The sequence below is a fragment of the Triturus cristatus genome, chromosome 1_1 (genome assembly GCF_964204655.1).
Source record: "Triturus cristatus chromosome 1_1, aTriCri1.1, whole genome shotgun sequence".
NCBI lineage: Eukaryota > Metazoa > Chordata > Amphibia > Caudata > Salamandridae > Triturus > Triturus cristatus.
Window position 1 is genome coordinate 64117637 of NC_140579.1, and position 23058 is coordinate 64140694.

Here is a 23058-nt window from a genome sequence, read left to right on the forward strand (position 1 = left end):
TATTCAAAGGAGAGTTTTACCTGGCAAAAGGGTTTATTTTGACATTTCAATTTGGCAGGTTTAAAGCTGCACGTCTAGGCCTCAGTGGCAGGTCTAGGTTCACATTGTCACCTCTCACTACAGTGACAGTACAATAAAGTGCTGCAGTTCACAAGTCACAATTAACTTACAAGCCTTGAATACTATATAAGAGAAACTTGCAGCAAGTTAAAGGAGCAAATCAGGTATTAGCCAACTATAAAAATACTTTGGCGGTCAGAGTCCATGCACTTGGGCAGCAATGCCCAGTCAACTACAGGAGTTCAAATACTTGGCTGGGTGGGGGAGGGGAACTAGATATTTTTAAATAAACTTTCCAAGACATGGGTGACTTGATCTAGGTCTGTGGTTAACTGAAGTTTTTTTGTAATGAATCTACCAATTTTTAGGTCTCGCCTAGGCAGCGCGCATGCGCTGGACTAGGAGATGACCTTTTGAAATCGGTCTGCTCCTTTTCAAGCACACTCGTGCTTGTGCTGGCATCAGCGCGCGTGCTAATTGAAAACATATGGCTCTCGCACCGCCGCTGCTCGCTCCCGATAGGCGATGCCAGCACAAGCACAAGCGCTTCAAAACAGCTGCTGCTTGTGCTCTTTTGAAAGATGAGAACCTCGCTCACTTTCTTGTTCTCTCATTGTTCTCTCTCACCTTCTGACTTCCTGTCTCTCTCTATATTTCTATCTTCCTCTTTAGTCACCATCCATTCTCTCTCCGTTTCACCCTGTTCCTCTGCTCAGTCTTCTCCTCCCTCTCTTCCGTTCGCTCTCCTCTTACACACACACTCTTTCCTTGCCCTTCCAGCACTTGTTCTCTTTCTGAGAGTCCTAGGATGCTCTCCGCCTCTCCCCGTTCCAGGTTGTAGAAGCAGCAGACAGCCACTGATGATGCTTAAGTGTAGGACGGTCTCTCTCTCTCTTGCTGTCTCTCTCTCTCTCTCTCGCTGTCTCTCTCTCTCTCTCGCTCGGTCTCTCGGTCTCTCTCGCTGTCTCTCGCTGTCTCTCGGTCTCTCTCTCTCTCTCTCGGTCTCTCTCTCTCTCGGTCTCTCTCTCTCGGTCTCTCTCTCTCGGTCTCTCTCTCTCTCGGTCTCTCTCTCTCTCGGTCTCTCTCTCTCATACCCATCCACCCTCTCTCTCACTTCTCTGCCAAACGTGCGCTAACCCGCGGTGCTACCTCACTTGTTGCATCTCGTTCCTGGCTTGGCACACTTCCAAATATTCTTAGATGTTTATGACGTCACAGCTTCTGTCGGCGTTTTTGGCACTCCTGGCAGTGATGAGGCGTCAGGCGCGAGATCTTATTACAGAACTGCCTGGTGTGAACTTTAACCCTACGAAACGCGTGCTTTAATGAGCTGGTACTTCACATACGACAAAGGAACTATAAATAAAGGCTCAAAGAGTAAAATATCAAACAGGCTCGCTTCGTTGCAAGAAGGGGCGGGTGCAACCGCCATGCGCAGCTGAGAATGCGGAACTCTGGGGTTCAGGAACCCTGTTAAGTCCAGTGCTCGAGAAAAACAAGAAAATCGCATTACACAAACGCGCTGAAGGGAGCATTACAATTTGTAATATGCATCGCGCACTGCCTATACAAGCATGAATTCTTTTGCACCTGTTTGCTCTTGTTTTCTCCGAATCCTCTAGCAGTGTATGGGGTTTTCCCTGAACGGCGCGCGAACGTGCTGTGAAGCAAAGTTGTAGTCATTGCGAGTTGTATCCATTTGTATCTAATGGTGTGGATTGGTGTGAGCTGATCTGATTTCCCCATTACAAATATTCTTTTCGTTTTCTGCCGGGAATTGAAACGGCGGAATCAAACATTTGGCACCACATCCAGGTGCAGCAGAACCATATTTTCAACTACTGAATTGGAATCTCCAAACAGGGATCCAGTGTGTTTCATTTTGTTTCGTAAACCAGCAATGGAGCAAAAGAATTCTCTTGATGGCGAAGCACCACATTAAAAAAACAGGGTCTACTGCTTTTCAAAACATGCACAGTGCTGTTTATGAAATGCGAAGTGGGTCGCACACCGCTCGTCATACTAGCAAATAGCCCCATAGGATTCTGGAGGATGTAGTGACAGCGGCGGGTACACCTATGCCACGAGTAAAAAGTTTAAAATGCCATCCCTGGACACGTGTTTCGAGGTAATTGCCTCTCGTCAGCAGGGAGCAGGTACGTATGCGGGGTGCTGTAGACTGCCAAAAATTATCAGGTCTAGTACCTCTCACGGCGCGCGGGTGCGGGATCCGGGCTCGTCAACCCATAGCTCAGGGAGCTTTAAATACAAAATGCGAAGTGGGTCGCACACCGCTCGTCATACTAGCAAATAGCCCCATAGGATTCTGGAGGATGTAGTGACAGCGGCGGGTACACCTATGCCACGAGTAAAAAGTTTAAAATGCCATCCCTGGACACGTGTTTCGAGGTAATTGCCTCTCGTCAGCAGGGAGCAGGTACGTATGCGGGGTGCTGTAGACTGCCAAAAATTATCAGGTCTAGTACCTCTCACGGCGCGCGGGTGCGGGATCCGGGCTCGTCAACCCATAGCTCAGGGAGCTTTAAATACAAAATGCGAAGTGGGTCGCACACCGCTCGTCATACTAGCAAATAGCCCCATAGGATTCTGGAGGATGTAGTGACAGCGGCGGGTACACCTATGCCACGAGTAAAAAGTTTAAAATGCCATCCCTGGACACGTGTTTCGAGGTAATTGCCTCTCGTCAGCAGGGAGCAGGTACGTATGCGGGGTGCTGTGGACTGCCAAAAATTATCAGGTCTAGTACCTCTCACGGGGCGCGGGTGCGGGATCCGGGCTCGTCAACCCATAGCTCGGGGAGCTTTAAATACAAAATGCGAAGTGGGTCGCACACCGCTCGTCATACTAGCAAATAGCCCCATAGGATTCTGGAGGATGTAGTGACAGCGGCGGGTACACCTATGCCACGAGTAAAAAGTTTAAAATGCCATCCCTGGACACGTGTTTCGAGGTAATTGCCTCTCGTCAGCAGGGAGCAGGTACGTATGCGGGGTGCTGTAGACTGCCAAAAATTATCAGGTCTAGTACCTCTCACGGCGCGCGGGTGCGGGATCCGGGCTCGTCAACCCATAGCTCAGGGAGCTTTAAATACAAAATGCGAAGTGGGTCGCACACCGCTCATCATACTAGCAAATAGCCCCATAGGATTCTGGAGGATGTAGTGACAGCGGCGGGTACACCTATGCCACGAGTAAAAAGTTTAAAATGCCATCCCTGGACACGTGTTTCGAGGTAATTGCCTCTCGTCAGCAGGGAGCAGGTACGTATGCGGGGTGCTGTAGACTGCCAAAAATTATCAGGTCTAGTACCTCTCACGGCGCGCGGGTGCGGGATCCGGGCTCGTCAACCCATAGCTCAGGGAGCTTTAAATACAAAATGCGAAGTGGGTCGCACACCGCTCGTCATACTAGCAAATAGCCCCATAGGATTCTGGAGGATGTAGTGACAGCGGCGGGTACACCTATGCCACGAGTAAAAAGTTTAAAATGCCATCCCTGGACACGTGTTTCGAGGTAATTGCCTCTCGTCAGCAGGGAGCAGGTACGTATGCGGGGTGCTGTAGACTGCCAAAAATTATCAGGTCTAGTACCTCTCACGGCGCGCGGGTGCGGGATACGGGCCCGTCAACCCATAGCTCAGGGAGCTTTAAATACAAAATGCGAAGTGGGTCGCACACCGCTCGTCATACTAGCAAATAGCCCCATAGGATTCTGGAGGATGTAGTGACAGCGGCGGGTACACCTATGCCACGAGTAAAAAGTTTAAAATGCCATCCTTGGACACGTGTTTCAAGGTAATTGCCTCTCGTCAGCAGGGAGCAGGTACGTATGCGGGGTGCTGTAGACTGCCAAAAATTATCAGGTCTAGTACCTCTCACGGCGCGCGGGTGCGGGATCCGGGCTCGTCAACCCATAGCTCAGGGAGCTTTAAATACAAAATGCGAAGTGGGTCGCACACAGCTCGTCATACTAGCAAATAGCCCCATAGGATTCTGGAGGATGTAGTGACAGCGGCGGGTACACCTATGCCACGAGTAAAAAGTTTAAAATGCCATCCCTGGACACGTGTTTCGAGGTAATTGCCTCTCGTCAGCAGGGAGCAGGTACGTATGCGGGGTGCTGTAGACTGCCAAAAATTATCAGGTCTAGTACCTCTCACGGCGCGCGGGTGCAGGATCCGGGCTCGTCAACCCATAGCTCAGGGAGCTTTAAATACAAAATGCGAAGTGGGTTGCACACCGCTCGTCATACTAGCAAATAGCCCCATAGGATTCTGGAGGATGTAGTGACAGCGGCGGGTACACCTATGCCACGAGTAAAAAGTTTAAAATGCCATCCCTGGACACGTGTTTCGAGGTAATTGCCTCTCGTCAGCAGGGAGCAGGTACGTATGCGGGGTGCTGTAGACTGCCAAAAATTATCAGGTCTAGTACCTCTCACGGCGCGCGGGTGCGGGATCCGGGCTCGTCAACCCATAGCTCAGGGAGCTTTAAATACAAAATGCGAAGTGGGTCGCACACCGCTCGTCATACTAGCAAATAGCCCCATAGGATTCTGGAGGATGTAGTGACAGCGGCGGGTACACCTATGCCACGAGTAAAAAGTTTAAAATGCCATCCCTGGACACGTGTTTCGAGGTAATTGCCTCTCGTCAGCAGGGAGCAGGTACGTATGCGGGGTGCTGTAGACTGCCAAAAATTATCAGGTCTAGTACCTCTCACGGCGCGCAGGTGCGGGATCCGGGCTCGTCAACCCATAGCTCAGGGAGCTTTAAATACAAAATGCGCTACGAGAGGTACTAGACCTGATAACGATTTTAGCAGCTTACACAGCAACCCCACACATTCCTACTCCCTGCTGACGAGAGGCAACTACCTCGAAACACGTGTCCAGGGATGGCACACGCCACGCATACTTGCATTCACACTCGAGCATAGGTGTATCCGCCGACGCTGACCTTCAGGGACCATTTTCATTGGGGGAACACGACTGGTAGGTGTAGCAGTGTGCGACCAATCTGGTTTAACTTTATATTCAGGCTCCCTTGAGCCGGTGGAGTCGACGGACTCATGGTTACGCACCTGCGCGCTACGAGAGGTACTAGACCTGATAACGATTTTAGCAGCTTACACAGCAACCCCACACATTCCTACTCCCTGCTGACGAGAGGCAACTACCTCGAAACACGTGTCCAGGGATGGCACACGCCACGCATACTTGCATTCACACTCGAGCATAGGTGTATCCGCCGACGCTGACCTTCAGGGACCATTTTCATTGGGGGAACACGACTGGTAGGTGTAGCAGTGTGCGACCAATCTGGTTTAACTTTATATTCAGGCTCCCTTGAGCCGGTGGAGTCGACGGACTCATGGTTACGCACCTGCGCGCTACGAGAGGTACTAGACCTGATAACGATTTTAGCAGCTTACACCGCAACCCCACACATTCCTACTCCCTGCTGACGAGAGGCAACTACCTCGAAACACGTGTCCAGGGATGGCACACGCCACGCATACTTGCATTCACACTCGAGCATAGGTGTATCCGCCGACGCTGACCTTCAGGGACCATTTTCATTGGGGGAACACGACTGGTAGGTGTAGCAGTGTGCGACCAATCTGGTTTAACTTTATATTCAGGCTCCCTTGAGCCGGTGGAGTCGACGGACTCATGGTTACGCACCTGCGCGCTACGAGAGGTACTAGACCTGATAACGATTTTAGCAGCTTACACAGCAACCCCACACATTCCTACTCCCTGCTGACGAGAGGCAACTACCTCGAAACACGTGTCCAGGGATGGCACACGCCACGCATACTTGCATTCACACTCGAGCATAGGTGTATCCGCCAACGCTGACCTTCAGGGACCATTTTCATTGGGGGAACACGACTGGTAGGTGTAGCAGTGTGCGACCAATCTGGTTTAACTTTATATTCAGGCTCCCTTGAGCCGGTGGAGTCGACGGACTCATGGTTACGCACCTGCGCGCTACGAGAGGTACTAGACCTGATAACGATTTTAGCAGCTTACACAGCAACCCCACACATTCCTACTCCCTGCTGACGAGAGGCAACTACCTCGAAACACGTGACCAGGGATGGCACACGCCACGCATACTTGCATTCACACTCGAGCATAGGTGTATCCGCCGACGCTGACCTTCAGGGACCATTTTCATTGGGGGAACACGACTGGTAGGTGTAGCAGTGTGCGACCAATCTGGTTTAACTTTATATTCAGGCTCCCTTGAGCCGGTGGAGTCGACGGACTCATGGTTACGCACCTGCGCGCTACGAGAGGTACTAGACCTGATAACGATTTTAGCAGCTTACACAGCAACCCCACACATTCCTACTCCCTGCTGACGAGAGGCAACTACCTCGAAACACGTGTCCAGGGATGGCACACGCCACGCATACTTGCATTCACACTCGAGCATAGGTGTATCCGCCGACGCTGACCTTCAGGGACCATTTTCATTGGGGGAACACGACTGGTAGGTGTAGCAGTGTGCGACCAATCTGGTTTAACTTTATATTCAGGCTCCCTTGAGCCGGTGGAGTCGACGGACTCATGGTTACGCACCTGCGCGCTACGAGAGGTACTAGACCTGATAACGATTTTAGCAGCTTACACAGCAACCCCACACATTCCTACTCCCTGCTGATGAGAGGCAACTACCTCGAAACACGTGTCCAGGGATGGCACACGCCACGCATACTTGCATTCACACTCGAGCATAGGTGTATCCGCCGACGCTGACCTTCAGGGACCATTTTCATTGGGGGAACACGACTGGTAGGTGTAGCAGTGTGCGACCAATCTGGTTTAACTTTATATTCAGGCTCCCTTGAGCCGGTGGAGTCGACGGACTCATGGTTACGCACCTGCGCGCTACGAGAGGTACTAGACCTGATAACGATTTTAGCAGCTTACACAGCAACCCCACACATTCCTACTCCCTGCTGACGAGAGGCAACTACCTCGAAACACGTGTCCAGGGATGGCACACGCCACGCATACTTGCATTCACACTCGAGCATAGGTGTATCCGCCGACGCTGACCTTCAGGGACCATTTTCATTGGGGGAACACGACTGGTAGGTGTAGCAGTGTGCGACCAATCTGGTTTAACTTTATATTCAGGCTCCCTTGAGCCGGTGGAGTCGACGGACTCATGGTTACGCACCTGCGCGCTACGAGTGGTACTAGACCTGATAACGATTTTAGCAGCTTACACAGCAACCCCACACATTCCTACTCCCTGCTGACGAGAGGCAACTACCTCGAAACACGTGTCCAGGGATGGCACACGCCACGCATACTTGCATTCACACTCGAGCATAGGTGTATCCGCCGACGCTGACCTTCAGGGACCATTTTCATTGGGGGAACACGACTGGTAGGTGTAGCAGTGTGTGACCAATCTGGTTTAACTTTATATTCAGGCTCCCTTGAGCCGGTGGAGTCGACGGACTCATGGTTACGCACCTGCGCGCTACGAGAGGTACTAGACCTGATAACGATTTTAGCAGCTTACACAGCAACCCCACACATTCCTACTCCCTGCTGACGAGAGGCAACTACCTCGAAACACGTGTCCAGGGATGGCACACGCCACGCATACTTGCATTCACACTCGAGCATAGGTGTATCCGCCGACACTGACCTTCAGGGACCATTTTCATTGGGGGAACACGACTGGTAGGTGTAGCAGTGTGCGACCAATCTGGTTTAACTTTATATTCAGGCTCCCTTGAGCCGGTGGAGTCGACGGACTCATGGTTACGCACCTGCGCGCTACGAGAGGTACTAGACCTGATAACGATTTTAGCAGCTTACACAGCAACCCCACACATTCCTACTCCCTGCTGACGAGAGGCAACTACCTCGAAACACGTGTCCAGGGATGGCACACGCCACGCATACTTGCATTCACACTCGAGCATAGGTGTATCCGCCGACGCTGACCTTCAGGGACCATTTACATTGGGGGAACACGACTGGTAGGTGTAGCAGTGTGCGACCAATCTGGTTTAACTTTATATTCAGGCTCCCTTGAGCCGGTGGAGTCGACGGACTCATGGTTACGCACCTGCGCGCTACGAGAGGTACTAGACCTGATAACGATTTTAGCAGCTTACACAGCAACCCCACACATTCCTACTCCCTGCTGACGAGAGGCAACTACCTCGAAACACGTGTCCAGGGATGGCACACGCCACGCATACTTGCATTCACACTCGAGCATAGGTGTATCCGCCGACGCTGACCTTCAGGGACCATTTTCATTGGGGGAACACGACTGGTAGGTGTAGCAGTGTGCGACCAATCTGGTTTAACACAGTGCTGTTTATGTTTCTCTTGCGTACTGACGACAGGGGAAAATGTCTGCCTTTGTTTTTCACACTCCCAATGCAACAGTGGGTGTCTGGGTGCCCAGAAGGGATGTTTGCTTAAAAATTATGCAATCGCCCCACACCCCTTTTAGTCAACAACCTGGCTCCAAGCTTCTTCGGTGGCTTGCACCGGCCAGCCTGTCTTACATTTTTATCTCCTCAGCAAGATTCCGAAGCGTGAACTCTCACAACAGAATGTAGGCACTTCCTGCACCTCCAATGGAAGATTTCCAAAACGTGAGAAAAGATTACCCTTTTGTCTAAATATTTGCAGTGTGTTTTTCTTGCATGTGTCTCGCTTGCGCAGTGGAGAGAAGGGCCTTGTGGAAAGGCCAATTGGAAATGTTTTTTTCTGTAGCCAAATGAGTGAGGAGGGCATATTGTTGTCACCTGGAGCTGAAGAGATGACAATTTGGGGCATAGCTGCAAGGAAATGGTGAAGTGCGGCCCTGTGGCGAATTTTGCAGTGCCATGTTTATGTAGTGCTTTAATTTGTACAGTCGCTTTTATTTTTACAATTTGAAGTCCTCCTCACGGGGAAGTTTTGCCATTCATATTTGTGTCCCTCTGGTGCAGAGTTGCTATAACAAATGAAAACACAGTGGAATGGCTCAAGGGCGCGCTCTGCTTCAGCGCTGAAGTCAGTGACTCTGCCTCAGCCCTACCGAAAACTATAAAATGGCTCCAGGGCGCGCTCTGCTTCAGCGCTGAAGTCAGTGACTCTGCCACAGCCCTACCGAACACTATAAAATGGCTCCAGGGCGCGCTCTGCTTCAGCGCTGAAGTCAGTGACTCTGCCCCAGCCCAACCTGGTGCTGTAGAGTGGCGCTGTAGAGTGGTGGCGCTGTAGAGTGGGGGTGCTGTAGAGTGGGGGTACTGTGGAGTGGTGCTATAGAGTGGTGCTGGACAGTGGTGCTTTAGATTGATGATGTAAAGGGGTACTGTAGAGTGGTGCTGTAGAACAAATGTAGAGTGGTGCTATAGAGCTCTTCAACAGCTTAAAAACATTGCTAAAGCCAATCGCTGGGGCACAAAAACTTACAAGAGTCCCAAAGGCGAGACCTATTGGCTATGCTAATGCTTGTTAGTGTACCCTTCTGCAGAGTGGTGTTTTATTATATGGCAACACATTTGAGTGAAAACCTGGAAGTTGGTTCAGATAAGAGAAGCTGGAAGAGCTTCATCAAAGCAAAAAGGTTGTTTCAAAGAAGTGATAATATTCAATACCTGCTCTTTGAAACTGGAAATACATTTTCCATAAAGGAGTGAGGAGAATAATCCAATCTTGTGTGTATGTATAGAAGTACCTTTATGCTCTCGAACAGATGCAATCAAAATTTTAAAAAAAACATATGGTCATCAACTTCCTGGGTGACCTACTTATACATACCTACTGTCCAATTTACATCTGAAGTGATTATGATAGAAAGGATGGATTTCTTTAAAAAAAAAATATATATTCCTCGGTCAGACTTTAGAAGGATCATTCTGGGTAGTTTTCACAATTTTATTTTTTCCACAACTGTCTTGTAAGACTATTTTAAAAAGAACTAAAGTCTTTAACTAAACAGATTTCTAAAAAATGTTTAGTTCTCAGATATTAAAAGTAGTATTTTTCTATTGTAAAAATTGTCAAGGTGCAGAATCAATACCAAGTAATTTATTACATATACCTGCTGGAACACTAGTAAATGGTAGTTCAGGGGTCAGAGAACAAAAATAAAAGATCCTGCACAAAAACAACCACCCATGCGAACATATAGCAGGTAAGATCAACCCCAAGCTATAATTCAGTTAATAACCTTGTCTCCCATTCTTAATAACCTATCCTAAAACTCTACTATGGACTACTATACAACACCACCATGATCGCAAAAGGATAGGCAACTTCTCCTCCAAGCCATATGGTTGTTTACAGCTCACCAGCGCCCAAGCACTAAACTATCAGCCCAGCTGCAACACGTACTCACTTCTGTGTCTGCTGCTCCCCCTTCTGTGCAGTTAGCCTGCGTTTAGCCTCTTCATTCAACTGCTTAGCAAGCTCCTTTTGATGAGCTCTTCTCTTCTCCTCAGCTGTCATTTCGTTCTATTGATGGGGACGGAGAATCAAGACCGGATCACAAGCCGGGCATGGGGTAGGGAATGAGAAATAACATATGAAAGAGGAATAACCTGAACAGTGCTTTGTTACTTCGTGGAGCTAGATCACACTACATCACAAAAATTAATTACGCAAAGATGAGAATGGGAACTGTCCATAAGACAGCACAGGGCCATAAACATGCATCTTTAGCACAGAAAATATACTTCAGAACAAATGTGTAGAAAAAGTAGCTTTACCCTTGTCCTCTCTGCAAGCAGTGTAGCTCCACCACGAGCACCACGGCCCAGCAGCTCATCAGCCTCATTTTTGTCCTCTTCCTCCTCCTCCTCCTCCTCATTCTAAGTTGAGAAACAATGTCAAAAGGTCATTTCCGCAACAGCAAACAACATTGGTCAACCAGGTACCGACACCATTGTCCCAAACACAAAGAAAGGACAGTAGTGTAACAGGGCTAGTCTTGACAACTTCTTTTCGTTACAAATATCCAACTGGGAGCAAGTGATTTCACTACCGGGCTTCGCATCATCAGTGAGCCCCCCAATGTTGAGCCATCTAATCATAACAAACATCATGGCTTGGGTGATTGCTGGATCCCTTCCTCACCTAGGAAAGGTTCCCATTGATTTTTCAGAAGGCTTTTATGTATTTTGTACACCCCAGTCTTCTCACCTTTAAAAAGATGCCAACGTTTTTCACTTTTTTCTTGACAGTGGTGAGAACTGTGGCTGGTCCTTCCTAAAAAAACAAAAAAATGGCATAGTAAATTAACAGTAGCATCTAAATGCAAAATAATTTAGAGCTGTCACCTCAACAAACAAGTATTGGCAAATCCAAAGGTACGCTCTTTCGGAACCTACTGCCTTTGCCAATGCTTTTTCTGATGCGGTTTCAATTTTTTTTTCTTTTTATCGACAATCAAAAGGCACATTGATAAAGCCACTGTTGGCGGTAACGTTACTTTGTAAGCGTGCTCAGGGCTCACGACAGCAGGCGGTGCTAAATAAAAACAAAGCAAGGGAGGGAGACAGCAACAAGGAGCACGTGGGAGAAGCACACAAGAGAATACAACACAGAGTGCGCACAGGGCAGTGGGAAAAAGCTAAAGAGCTGAAAAGCAGCATGCACTCTGGTGGAGTGCCCAACTAAAAAGAAAAGGAAAATGCTACTTACCAGTATGCATCTGTTCTTGGCATGTAGAGCTGCAGATCTACACACTGTGCATAGATCGCCATCTTGTGTTGGGCCCAGATGTTTGCACTTGTTTTTGTCTTGGAAAAGTATTTGGAAGTCAAGAGATAGGGGACTCCTCCTTTGGATGATAGTGCACAAGGGCATCTGTTCCATCTTTTTCGCTAGCAGGGAAGTGATGGATGTTTGTGATTAACAGATAAGATGCCCATGTATGTTGTATCTAAATAAGATAGTACTGGAACAGAGCCGGGTAGCCGGGGAGGTGGGTGGGCGTGTGTGGATCTTCAGCTCTACATGCCAAGAACAGATGCATACTGGTAAGTAGCATTTTCCGTTCGAGGCATATGAGCTGCAGATCACACACTATGCAGAGATCGTATAGCAGTACCCCTTCCGAGTGGCGACCACCAGTATCTGTTGCAGTAGTCTGAAATAATGTTTTGAGTACAGCCTGGCCCACATTGGCTTGTTTTGTTTGCACATCTACACAATAGTGCTTTGTGAATGTGTGCGGTGTAGCTGCTTTGCAGATGTCATCTAAGGGAAGGTTTTCTAAAAATGCCATTGAAGCCCCTATCTTTCGGGTAGAGCGGGCTTTTGGGGGAACTGATAATGTACATTTTGCTTTGTGATAGCAAATCTGAATGCATTTGACAATCCACCTAGCTATCCCAGATTTGGAGATGGGGTTGCCTTTATGTGGTGGTGAGAAGGACAAGAAAAGGTGTTTGGTCTTGCGAAAAGGTTTTGTTCTTTCAATGTAATAAAGCAGTGCTCTTTTTACATCTGTTTGTGGTTGCGAGAAGAATACTGGCAACTCCACAGACTGGTTGAGGTGGAAGGGAGAAATAACACTAGGGAAGAGTTTGGACTGGTTCTGAGAACCACTTTGCTATGATGAAGTTGTAAAAAAGGTTCTTGAATAGTTAGTGCCTGTAGCTCACTGACTCTTCTAAGGGAAGTAATGGCCACTAGGAGAGCGACTTCCCATGTTAGAAATTGTAGCTCGCATTTGTGCAGAGGTTCAAAAGGAGGGCCCATTAGTCTTGTGAGAACCATGTTTAAATTCCACACAGGTGAGGGTGGTACCCTGGGAGGAATTATTCGTTTGAGGCCATCCATAAATGCTTTGATGGCAGGTACCCTGAATAGCGACAAGTGTCTATTTTGTAAGTAGGCTGCTATGGCAGCGAGGTGTAACCTAATAGATGTGTATGCTAAGTTACACCTTTGGAGATGCAGTAGGTAACCTATGATGTGTTGAATAGACACATCTAGAGGATTGATGGTGTTATTGTGAATATATATCACAAATCGTTTCCACTTGGCCGCATAGCAGGCTCTAGTGTTGGGGCGTCTAGCTTCCTTGATATTGTTTATACAGTCAGGGGGAAGGTTAAGGTAACCAAATTCTAAGACCTCAGGAGCCAGATCGCAAGGTTGAGCTGAGCTGGGTCCGGGTGTCTGATCTCTCCAAGGCTCTCGGTTAAGAGGCGTGGGGAGAGGTGTAGTTTTTGGTGCGGGACTACGGATAGTTCCAGAAATGTGGTGTACCATGGTTGTCTGGACCATGTTGGAGCAACTAGGATGAGAGTCAGTGATTGTTGCTGTAATTTGCGCTCCACCAGTGGAATGAGTGGGAGAGGCAGAAAAGCGCACGCAAATCTGCCTGACCAATTCATCCATATCGCATTTCCTTTGGACAATGGGTGTGGATATCTGGCGGCGAAGCTTGGGCATTTGGCGTTTTCGTGTGTGGCAAAGAGATCTATCTCTGGTTGACCCCCCCCCCAAGTGGAAAAATGGTTGAAGAACTTGCGGATGAAGTTCCCACTCGTGAATCTGTTGCGTCCGACGATTTAACAGATCGGCTATGTTGTTCTGGACTCCCGGGACATGTTGGGCTAGGAGAAAAATGTTCTGAGGAATAGCCTATCTTCATATGCTTTGACTAGTTGAGAGAGCTGTAGGGAGTGTGTCCCGCCTTGTTTCTGTATGTAGTACATGGTTGTCATGTTGTCGGTGCAGACTAGGACAGCTTCGGCTGATATTTGTTTCTGGAATGCCTTGAGCGCTAGGAAGATGGCTAGTAACTCCAGGTGAATAATGTGGAGTAACTTTTGTTGAGGCGTCCACCTGCCCTGCATGGTGTGATGTAATAGATGAGCTCCCCAGCCGGAGAGCGATGCGTCCGCTGTTAGCACAATCTGTGGAACCGGCTCGAGGAACGGTCGCCCTTTGGAAAGGTTTTTTGTGTTCCACCACTGCAGAGAGCGATGCGTGCGACTGTCCACCAACACCAGATCTGTTAGCTGACCTTGAGCCTGGTTCCACTGACGTGCCAGACATTCCTGTAGGGGGCACATCTGGAATCTTGCGTGAGGTACTATGAATATGCAAGAGGCCATCATCCCTATCAACTGTATGAACACTCGAGCTGGAAGAGTGTTGAGGCTGAAATTTTGATATGAGGCTTTGTATGCTTGCCATCCTGGTTTTGCTGGAATATGCAAGTGCTTTTGAGGTGTTTATTGTGGCACTGAGGTACTGTTGTATGTGGGACGGTTGTAGGTGACACTGTGTGGTTTACTGTAAACCCTAAGTCGTGGAGTAGTTGGATTGTGATGTACACACTGATGGTATGAGTTGGCTTTTATGAGCCAATCGTCTAAGTTTGGGAAGTCGTGGATATGCTGTCTTCTTAGGTGAGCCACAACTACCGCCAGACACTTGGTGAATACTCTGGGTGCTGTGGTGACTCCGAATGGGAGGACCTTGAATTGGTAGTGCTGACCGTCCACTACAAACCTGAGATATTTCCTGTGAGAGGTGTGAATGAGAATATGAAAGTAGGCGTCCTTGAGACCTAGAGTGGCAAGGAAATCGCCTTGTGAGAGAAGAGGAAGGACCTGTTGAAGTGTGGCCATGTGAAAAGTGTATGTACAGGTTTAAGGGTCTGAGGTCTAGGATTGGTCTTAGCGAGCCATCCTTCTTCAGAATGAGGAAGTACAGGGAGTAAACTCCTGTGTTTTGCTGTTGCAGGGGGACTGGTTCTATTGCATGTTTGTATAGGAGGGATACTACCTCCTGCTTTAGCAGCGATAAATGTTCCGGTGACATTGGGCGCTGTCTGGGTGGTATGTTTGGGGGGGTAGAAGTGAGTTCTAAACAGTAACCTAACTGAATGATTGGTCTCACCCACCTGTCTGTGGTGATGTTGTTCCAGACAGGTAGGAAATGTAGCAATCTTCCCCCGACCGAAGTGGAATGGTCTGGGGGAGCGGACGGAAGTCATTGGGTAGGGGTGGAGGCAGAGCGGGTATTATTGGTCTTGCCTCTACCTTTTTTATTGCCTCTGTAGCCTCCTCTTTGATAACCTCTGGTGAATGTGGTCTGGGTGGGAGTTTAATAGGACGTGGAGGGATTGTCAGAGGAGTAGCCTCTGGAGGTGCCCTTGTAAGAGGAGCGACGAAAGGAACGTCTGGGAGCTTCGTGATTGCAAGGCTCCCGTTGATTTAGCCGTGTCGGTGTCTTTTTTCATCTTTTCGAGAGATGAATCCACGGCTGGCCCAAATAGATGCTCCTGGTCAAATGGCTGGTTAAGAATGGAAGTCTGAAATGCGTAGCCATGCATGCCTACGCAGAAGGACACTTGTGTTGATGGCTCTGGAGGCAGTGTCTGCCACATCTAGAGCGCAACGAATGGAGAGGTTTGTGATGAGCTTACCCTCCTGTATGAGGTTGTTGGCCTTAGTTTTGTATTTGTCAGGGAGGTGTTGCAATAGGGACTCTAGCTCGTCGTAGTGTACCCTATTGTATCGGGCTAACAAAGCCTGAGTGTTGGCGATGCGCCATATATTAGCTGCTTGTGACGCTGTACGTATACCCGAGGCGTCCAAGAGTTTCGACTTCTTGTCTGGAGGTGGAGCGTCCCCTGACGTTTGTGAGTTAGCCCTTTTTCTGGCATTGGAGACCATTAAGATGTCCAAGGGTATTTGGCCTTTAATGTATATGGGGTATGCTGGGGCAGCTTTATATTTTTTTCTCTATCCTGGGGTTTATAACCCTAGCCCTAACAGGATCTTCGAACACCTCAGGTGCATGTTTGATGACCCCTTTTAACATAGGGAGGACGGAGGTGGACTTATGTGAAGTATCAAAAGTGTCCATTAAGAAATCCTCTTCCACAGGGTCTGTATGTAAGGCAACCCCATGGTATTGTGCAGCTCTGTGAACAAGCAGGGTGAAACCTATGGTATCCTCTGGAGGGGAAAGTCTAGAGGGATAGATGTCGTCTTGTGGTATGTTAGGGACATCTGGTGTGTTGTAATCGTCCCAGGGGTCTGGGGTATAGGGTGGACTAGGATCCCCTAGTAGTTCGTCGTCTGCCCCTTCCTCCATGTCATCAGAGGTGCCATCATCATCCATTGGTGGAGGAGATGGTGTAGGAGAGTGATGTGGAGGTGGAGAATGGACTCCGAGAGGCGAGTTTGCAATGTCTCTCTTAGGTGTTGGAGCTGGTGGAGGTGTGTCCAGTGGTCTCGTTTTAGAACTGAGAGTCAGTTAACCAGCATTTGGGTCTTTTAGACGAGTTTTTTGGGTGGGATCCAGTTTAAAAAGCTCTTCTGTTGCAGGCTGGTGTTTCGGCACCGCTTGTTTTGGTTCCGAAGGCTTGCGTGGCACCGATTCTGGCGTGGACTTGTGCTCTTTAAGATTTGAAGCGGGAGATTTTTTAGTCTCTGCAGGGGTTTGCGGAACCGGTAGTGTCTTTTTGCTCCGTTCCGGGGTTGAAGGGTCGGTGCCAGTAGGTTTGGGTGCCGAGAGCATGGATGTGGAGGCAGTGGTTGGCACTAAGGTGGAGGAGGGTTTCTTTTTCAGTGATGGGGCTTGAGTTTTGGCACCGACGGGAGACTGACTCGAGCCAGAGTGGCCTGAAGGCTTAGTTGTTGACTTCTTTGCCGGGCTCGAAGGCGGGGCGTGAGAAGTATTGTCTCGGTGTGCACCTGGCCCCGAAGGTGAAGGTGTTACCAAAACCTTTTTCCGTGCGGGGGGATGGGGGGGATGGGGTCGACGTCACTACTTACGACCCGCTGCCCATGAGTGATGTCCTCGACGTCGGATTCATCGGCTTCGGAGGCGCTGATGGGACCTTCTTCGACCTGCTCCTGTTCTGGCACATCAACACCCTCCTGGAAGATGTCATCGGGAATGGATGCCGACGAGCAAGCCATTGTTCTTCGAGCTAGACGATCCCGAATGGTTTTCTTGGAGCGGAAAGAGGCACAAGCTGGACAGTCTTTGGCCTCGTGCTCCGGTGGGAGGCAGAGGTTACACACCTCATGAAAATCTGTGTGTGGGAATTTCGACACACATTGAGGACACTTCTTGAAAGGAGTCCTTTCCATGAGCCAGAACGAATGGCCTAAGTAGGCCCGAAGGCCTTAGTCGACGACCGGAATCGAGGACTTCGAAATTGAAGAGATGCGTGACGACTAGGGATCGTGATCGAAACAATACCGGAGAAAGGGTGAGGATTGCGCGTCGAAAGTTGGATCGGTAACGGCACCGAACTGGAGCACGATAAACACATACAAGCCCGATGGAGGAAAAAAACAATCTGAAGATGGAGCCAATGCCCATGTGCACTATCATCCAAAGGAGGAGTCACCTATCTCGTGACTTCCAAAGACTTTTCCAAGACAAAAACAAGTGCAAACATCCGGGCCCAACACCAGATGGCGATCTATGCATAGTGTTTGATCTGCAGCTCATATGCCTCGAACATAAGTTTCCAAAAGTGAGCATTGGAAAGACATGTCAGCCTGTCAAGAGGATGGTAAAGGGGCTATGCAGTAGGGGAGAGACAAAACATGGAAAAAGATGAACAAGTAAACCCATCGAATAAAAAGCAAGGATGGGGTAACCAATGGATAGTCTCCTAGACCCTGTAAGCGATTAACAGGCTCACACCAGTTCATTTGCAACCCAACAGCTAGAGCAGTCTAGTAGGCTTGACGCCAAAATAGGTGGTTATGAAGTACAAGCAAAGAAAAATGTGAAATGTAAAAAAAAAGGATTTGTACAAATAAGTTTGTCTGAAGATGAAATTCTGAACAATCAAAACAGTAAAGGTTCCCCCATTCCCAACTTTTTATTGTTTAGTTGAAGGTCTTTACACAGCAAGAAGGGAACCATATACGAGGCAACGATAATCCCAAAGGAACTTTGTTCAGGATCATGTCCAATTAATTTATAACTGCTAATCAGAAGACCTCATTTCCGCGCGTCCCCAGTGCGAATGAAAAGGGCCGCAGAAAACATAAGAAATGGAATCCAAACAAAGACCCATTATAGATCCACAGTTAGCAAAAAAACAATATACGGTTATAAATAAGGAAAATGTTCTTACCCAGTATGCATCTGTTCTTGGCATATAGAGCTGTAGAGTCATATGTTATGCATAGATCGCCATCTAGTGTCGGGTCCGGGTGTTAATTTGTTTCCCCATTTGCCCTGAGCTAAAGTCCAGGAGCTTTGCTCCCACAGCCAATTTGGGCTTTCAACCGGAGGCCCCCTATCCCCCATTGGATAACATTGGGCCTCAGGACTCTGCACCCAGCCGCCCTAGTGCCGCTGAGGGTGTAACTAGAGTGCACCCCCAGAACCTCAACTCCCACTACCAAATATTTACCTCAAAACCGATAACCCTATTTTCCTCCATAGGATATCTGACTGTTTTTCTGTGAAAAGTTTCTAAGTGTGAGTTTGAAAACAAAGAAATTCTTTAAAATAGCATAATCGAACAAAAACATTTTTATTTACCCGTTTTCAGTAAATGTCCCAGAGTAGTATCTAGGTATACTACTCTCTGTAAGCCTAGTAATCTCAAAAGTTACTTACCTGCTATTTTACTAAAAAGCCTATAAGTCTATGCACTGCATTTACTAAGTATTGCATTTCTCTGCATCTATACTGTAAATTAAACCAAAGTTCATATACAATTATCATTCAAACTGTATTTCAATTGCATTACTACTATAAAGTATTTATTGCTTACCTGTGCCAGGGTTGCTTGGTTCTAGAAAATAAAATAAGTAAAAGAATATTTTTATACAAAAACAGTTGGTCTGAAGTTCAGTCTTTGAGTGTGTGAATTCATTTGCTGACTGAGTGTGTACAACACATGCTTAACACTGTCTTCTGATACTGCCTTACTGCTCGACCACACTACCACAAATAGAGAGTAAGGTTCTATCTAACTTTACCTCTGCCTACCTTTGGGGTTCCACTGGACTGTGCACACTATACCTCACTTTGGTATAGTATATACAAAGCCAGCTTCCTACACAGATGCATACTGGGTAAGTAGCCTTTTCCGTTCGAGGCATATGAGCTGTAGATCCTATGCTATGCATAGACTATGTAGCAGTTATTTTTCAAAGCGGTGGCTAACCTGGATCTGTTGCAGTGGTCTGAAATAATGTACGTAAAACTGCCTGGCCCACTCTAGCTTGTTGTCTAGCTAACACATCTACACAATAGTGTATTGTGGATGTGTGAGGTGTAGACCACGTTGCAGCTTTGCATATGTCATCTATTGATATATTTCCTAAGAATGCCATAGAAGCCCCTAGTTTGTGTGTGGAATGTGCTCTAGGGGGAACTGTTAACATTCGTTTTGCTTTTGCATAACATTTGAATGTACTTAACTATCCACCCTGCAATACCAGAATTTGATATTGGATTGCCTTTATATGGTGGAGCAAAAGCAACAAAAAGTTGCTTAGTCTTTCTAAAAGGTTTTGTTCTTTCAATGTAATATAGTAACTCGTTTTACATTCTAAGGTATGAAGAGCACTTTCTGCCACAGAATCTGGTTGAGGGAAGAACACAGGTAACTCAACAGATTGGTTTATATGAAAGGTAGAAATGACTTTAGGTAGAAATTTGGGGTTAGTCCTAAGAACCACTTTGTTTTGATGTATTTGTAAAAATGGTTCTTCTACTATTAGTGCCTAAAGCTCACCCACACTTCTGAGAGATGTGATAGCTATGAGGAAAGCTACCTTCCAAGTGAGAAACTGCAGTTCACATCTATGCAATGGCTCAAAAGGCAGACCCATGAGTCTTGTAAGAACGATGTTGAGATTCCACGCTGGGGCAGGTGGAAGTCTAGAGGGAATGACTCTTAAGTCCTTCCATGAAAGCTTTAATGTCAGGCACTCTAAAAAGAGAGAAAATGTTGTCTGTTCTGAAGATATGCAGCTATCGCAACAAGATGCAAGCGAATGAATGTATACACTAAATTGGAACGCTGTAGATGTAATAGATAACAAATTATGTTTTGCATTGAAGCGTCTAGCAGATTGACTTGATTGTTATTACGGTAAATGACAAACTGCTTCCATTTTGCTGCAAAGCATGCCCTTGTGGTAGGACGTCTAGCCTCTTTGATATTCATGCAATCTGGGGGAAGATTAAGGTAGCCAAACTCTAGGATTTCAGGTGCCAGATCGCAAGGTTGAGTTGACTGGGATCTGAATGTCTTATCCCTCCATGGTTCTGAATGAGGAGATTGGGAGTGAGATGGAGTTTTGGATGGGGAACTACTGACAACTCCAAGAGGGTTGTGAACCAGGGATGACGGGCCCATGTGGGAGCAACCAGGATTAGTGTCAGGGTCTGATGTCTGAGCTTCCGAACCACTAATGGAACGAGTGGGAGAGGCGGAAAAGCATAAGCAAATATCTCCGATGTATATACAACTCTGTTAAAACTATTTTTAAAAATTCATCCACAGTGCATTGCCTTTGGACTATGGGTGTGGATCCCTAGACACGAAGTTTGGGTATTATTTCGTTTAGGTAGGTGGCGAACAGATCTATGCCTGGGAAGCCCCACAATTGAAAGAACGTGAGGAGAACCTGGGGGTGGAGTTCCCATTCATGGATCTAGTGTCATTGGTGACTGAGCAGATCCGCAATCTGGTTGTTTACTCCTGGAAGGTGTTCCGCAAGGAGATACATTTTGTAAGGTATGGCCTATCTCCAGATGCTCTGGGAAAACAGAGCTGGAGAGAGTGTGCCCCCACCCAGTTTTTGTATGTAGTACATTGCTGTCATGTGTGCGAATTAGGACAGCTCCGCCTACTTTAGTAAGTTGAAAAGCTTTCAACGCTAGAAAAATTGCTAAAAGTTCTAGAAGGTTTATGAGGAGTTGCTTTTGTTGAAGAGTCCACATGCCCTGAATGGTATGTTTCTGTAGATGAGCGCCCCAATCAGTGAGTGAAGCGTCTGCTGTTAGAACTATCTGTGGAACCGGGTCGACGAATGGCCGCCTCTTGGAAAGATGTTTTGTATTCCACGACTGCAGAGATCAATGGGTGGGACCATCTACCAACACTAGATCTGATAACTGACCTTGAGCATGGTTCCACTGACGTGCTAAGCATTCCTGGAGGGGACGCATCTGAAGTCTTACATAAGGAACGATTAAAATGCAAGACAACATCATTCCTATCAACTGCGTGAACACTCAAGCTGGTAATGAGTGTTGTAACTGAAACAGAGATTAAAGTCTGCATGTTGCGGATTCTGACTGGGTTGGGACACGCAAGAGCTTTTTGAGTGTCTATTGTGGCTCCTAGATACAGTTGTGTATTGGATGGTTGGAGAGGAGACTTGGTGAGGTTTACAGTAAACCCAAGGTCGTGAAGCAGTTGGGACTGTCTTTTGTGTGTGGAGTAGGCAGCTTTGCTGCGAGCTGGCTTTTATGAGCCAGTCGTCTAGGTAAGGGAAGACGTGAATGTGCTGTCTCCTTAGATGAGCCGGGACTACTGCCAGACATTTGGTGAAAACTCTAGGTGCGGTAGTTACTCTAAATGGGAGGACCTTGAATTAATAATGCTGACCGTCTACCACAAACCAGAGGTATTTCCGGTGAGCAGGGTGAATGGGAATATGGAAATAGGCGTCCTTCAAGTCTAGAGTGGACAGAAAGTCGCCTTGCTGAAGGAGTGGGAGCAGTTGTTAGTGTGATCATGTGAAAGTGGTCCGACTGAATGTGTAGATTCAGTTCTCTGAAGTCTAGTATGGGACTGAGAGATCTGTCTTTTTGGGGAATTAAAAGTACAGGGAGTATACTCCGGTCTCCTGGTATTGTAATGGGACTGGTTCTATAGCGTGTTTTTCCAAGAGAGAGAACCTCTTGCTTTAGAAGGGTAAGATGCTCTGTTGACATTGCATGTGATCTTGGAAGAGTATCTGGGAGTGTGTATGTAAGTTCCAGTCAGTAACCATATTGGATCATTTGTAGGACCCACTTGTCTGAGGTGATTGAATTCCAGGCAGGTAGGAATTGAGAGCGACGTCCGCCGACATGAGTGGAATGATCAAGTGTAACGGAAGGAAGTCACTGTTTGTTTGCGGGGGAAGTGTGTGTGGAGTTGCCTCTGACTCTTCCCTTACCGTTGTTTCCTCTGAAACCACCTCTAAAAATACCTCTTGAAGAGGGGGATTGGTTGTTACCCTTGTAAGAGGAGGAGGGGTTTTTGGTGGATAGATTTTTGGAACCACCCCTATAAAAGGAGCGGCGAAACGAACCCCTAGTGGCAGGCAATTGACAAGCCCCCAATGTGCTTTGCGACCTCCGTGCCTTTTTTAATCTTCTCCAGCGAGGTATCAACCGTTGGGCCAAAGAGATTTTCTTTGTCAAATGGTTCGTTGAGGATGGAGGTTTGCACCTCAGGCTTGAATTCTGAGATTCTCAACCAAGCATGTCTGCTTAGGAGTACACTGGTGTTTACTGTATGAGCTGCTGTATCTGCTGCATCCAGGGCACACCTGATTGAGGTATTAGTGATAAGTCAGGTAAAAATTGCACAAGTTTTTCTAACTCATCGTAATGAGCCCTATCATAGCGAGCCAACAGAGCGTGGGCGTTGGCAATGCGCCAGTGATTAGCCACTTGTGATGCCACTCTTTTGCCCGAGGCATCAATAAGCTTAGACTTCTTATCAGGAGGCGGAGCCTCACCTGTGGTTTGTGAGATAGCTCTCTTGCGAGCATTGGAAACCACAAGTGAGTCTAAAGGCAACTGACCTCTGATGTAAACCGGGTCGGTGGGTGGAGGTTTATATTTTTTCTCCACTCTAGGTGTAAATATTCTTACACCTCACAGGATCTTTAAATATCTTGTCTGTGCGCTTCAACATACCTTTTAGCATAAGTAAGGTATGAGTGGCTCTCTGAGAGGAACTAATTGTCTCAAAAAGGAAATG

General features: G+C 47.5%; 1 protein-coding gene across 1 annotated transcript in view; it reads right to left on the reverse strand.

Moving 5' to 3' along the window:
- The window catches only part of LOC146869416 (FACT complex subunit SPT16-like), a 276041-nt gene that overhangs the window by 170819 nt on the left and 82164 nt on the right, over nucleotides 1-23058 (reverse strand). Inside the window, exons 4-6 of the mRNA XM_085599793.1 lie at nucleotides 11259-11324; nucleotides 10826-10927; nucleotides 10456-10571 (exon numbers count right to left, since the gene is read on the reverse strand). Coding sequence (XP_085455919.1) covers nucleotides 10456-10571; nucleotides 10826-10927; nucleotides 11259-11324 — 284 coding nt within the window. The remainder of the gene's footprint in view (nucleotides 1-10455; nucleotides 10572-10825; nucleotides 10928-11258; nucleotides 11325-23058) is intronic.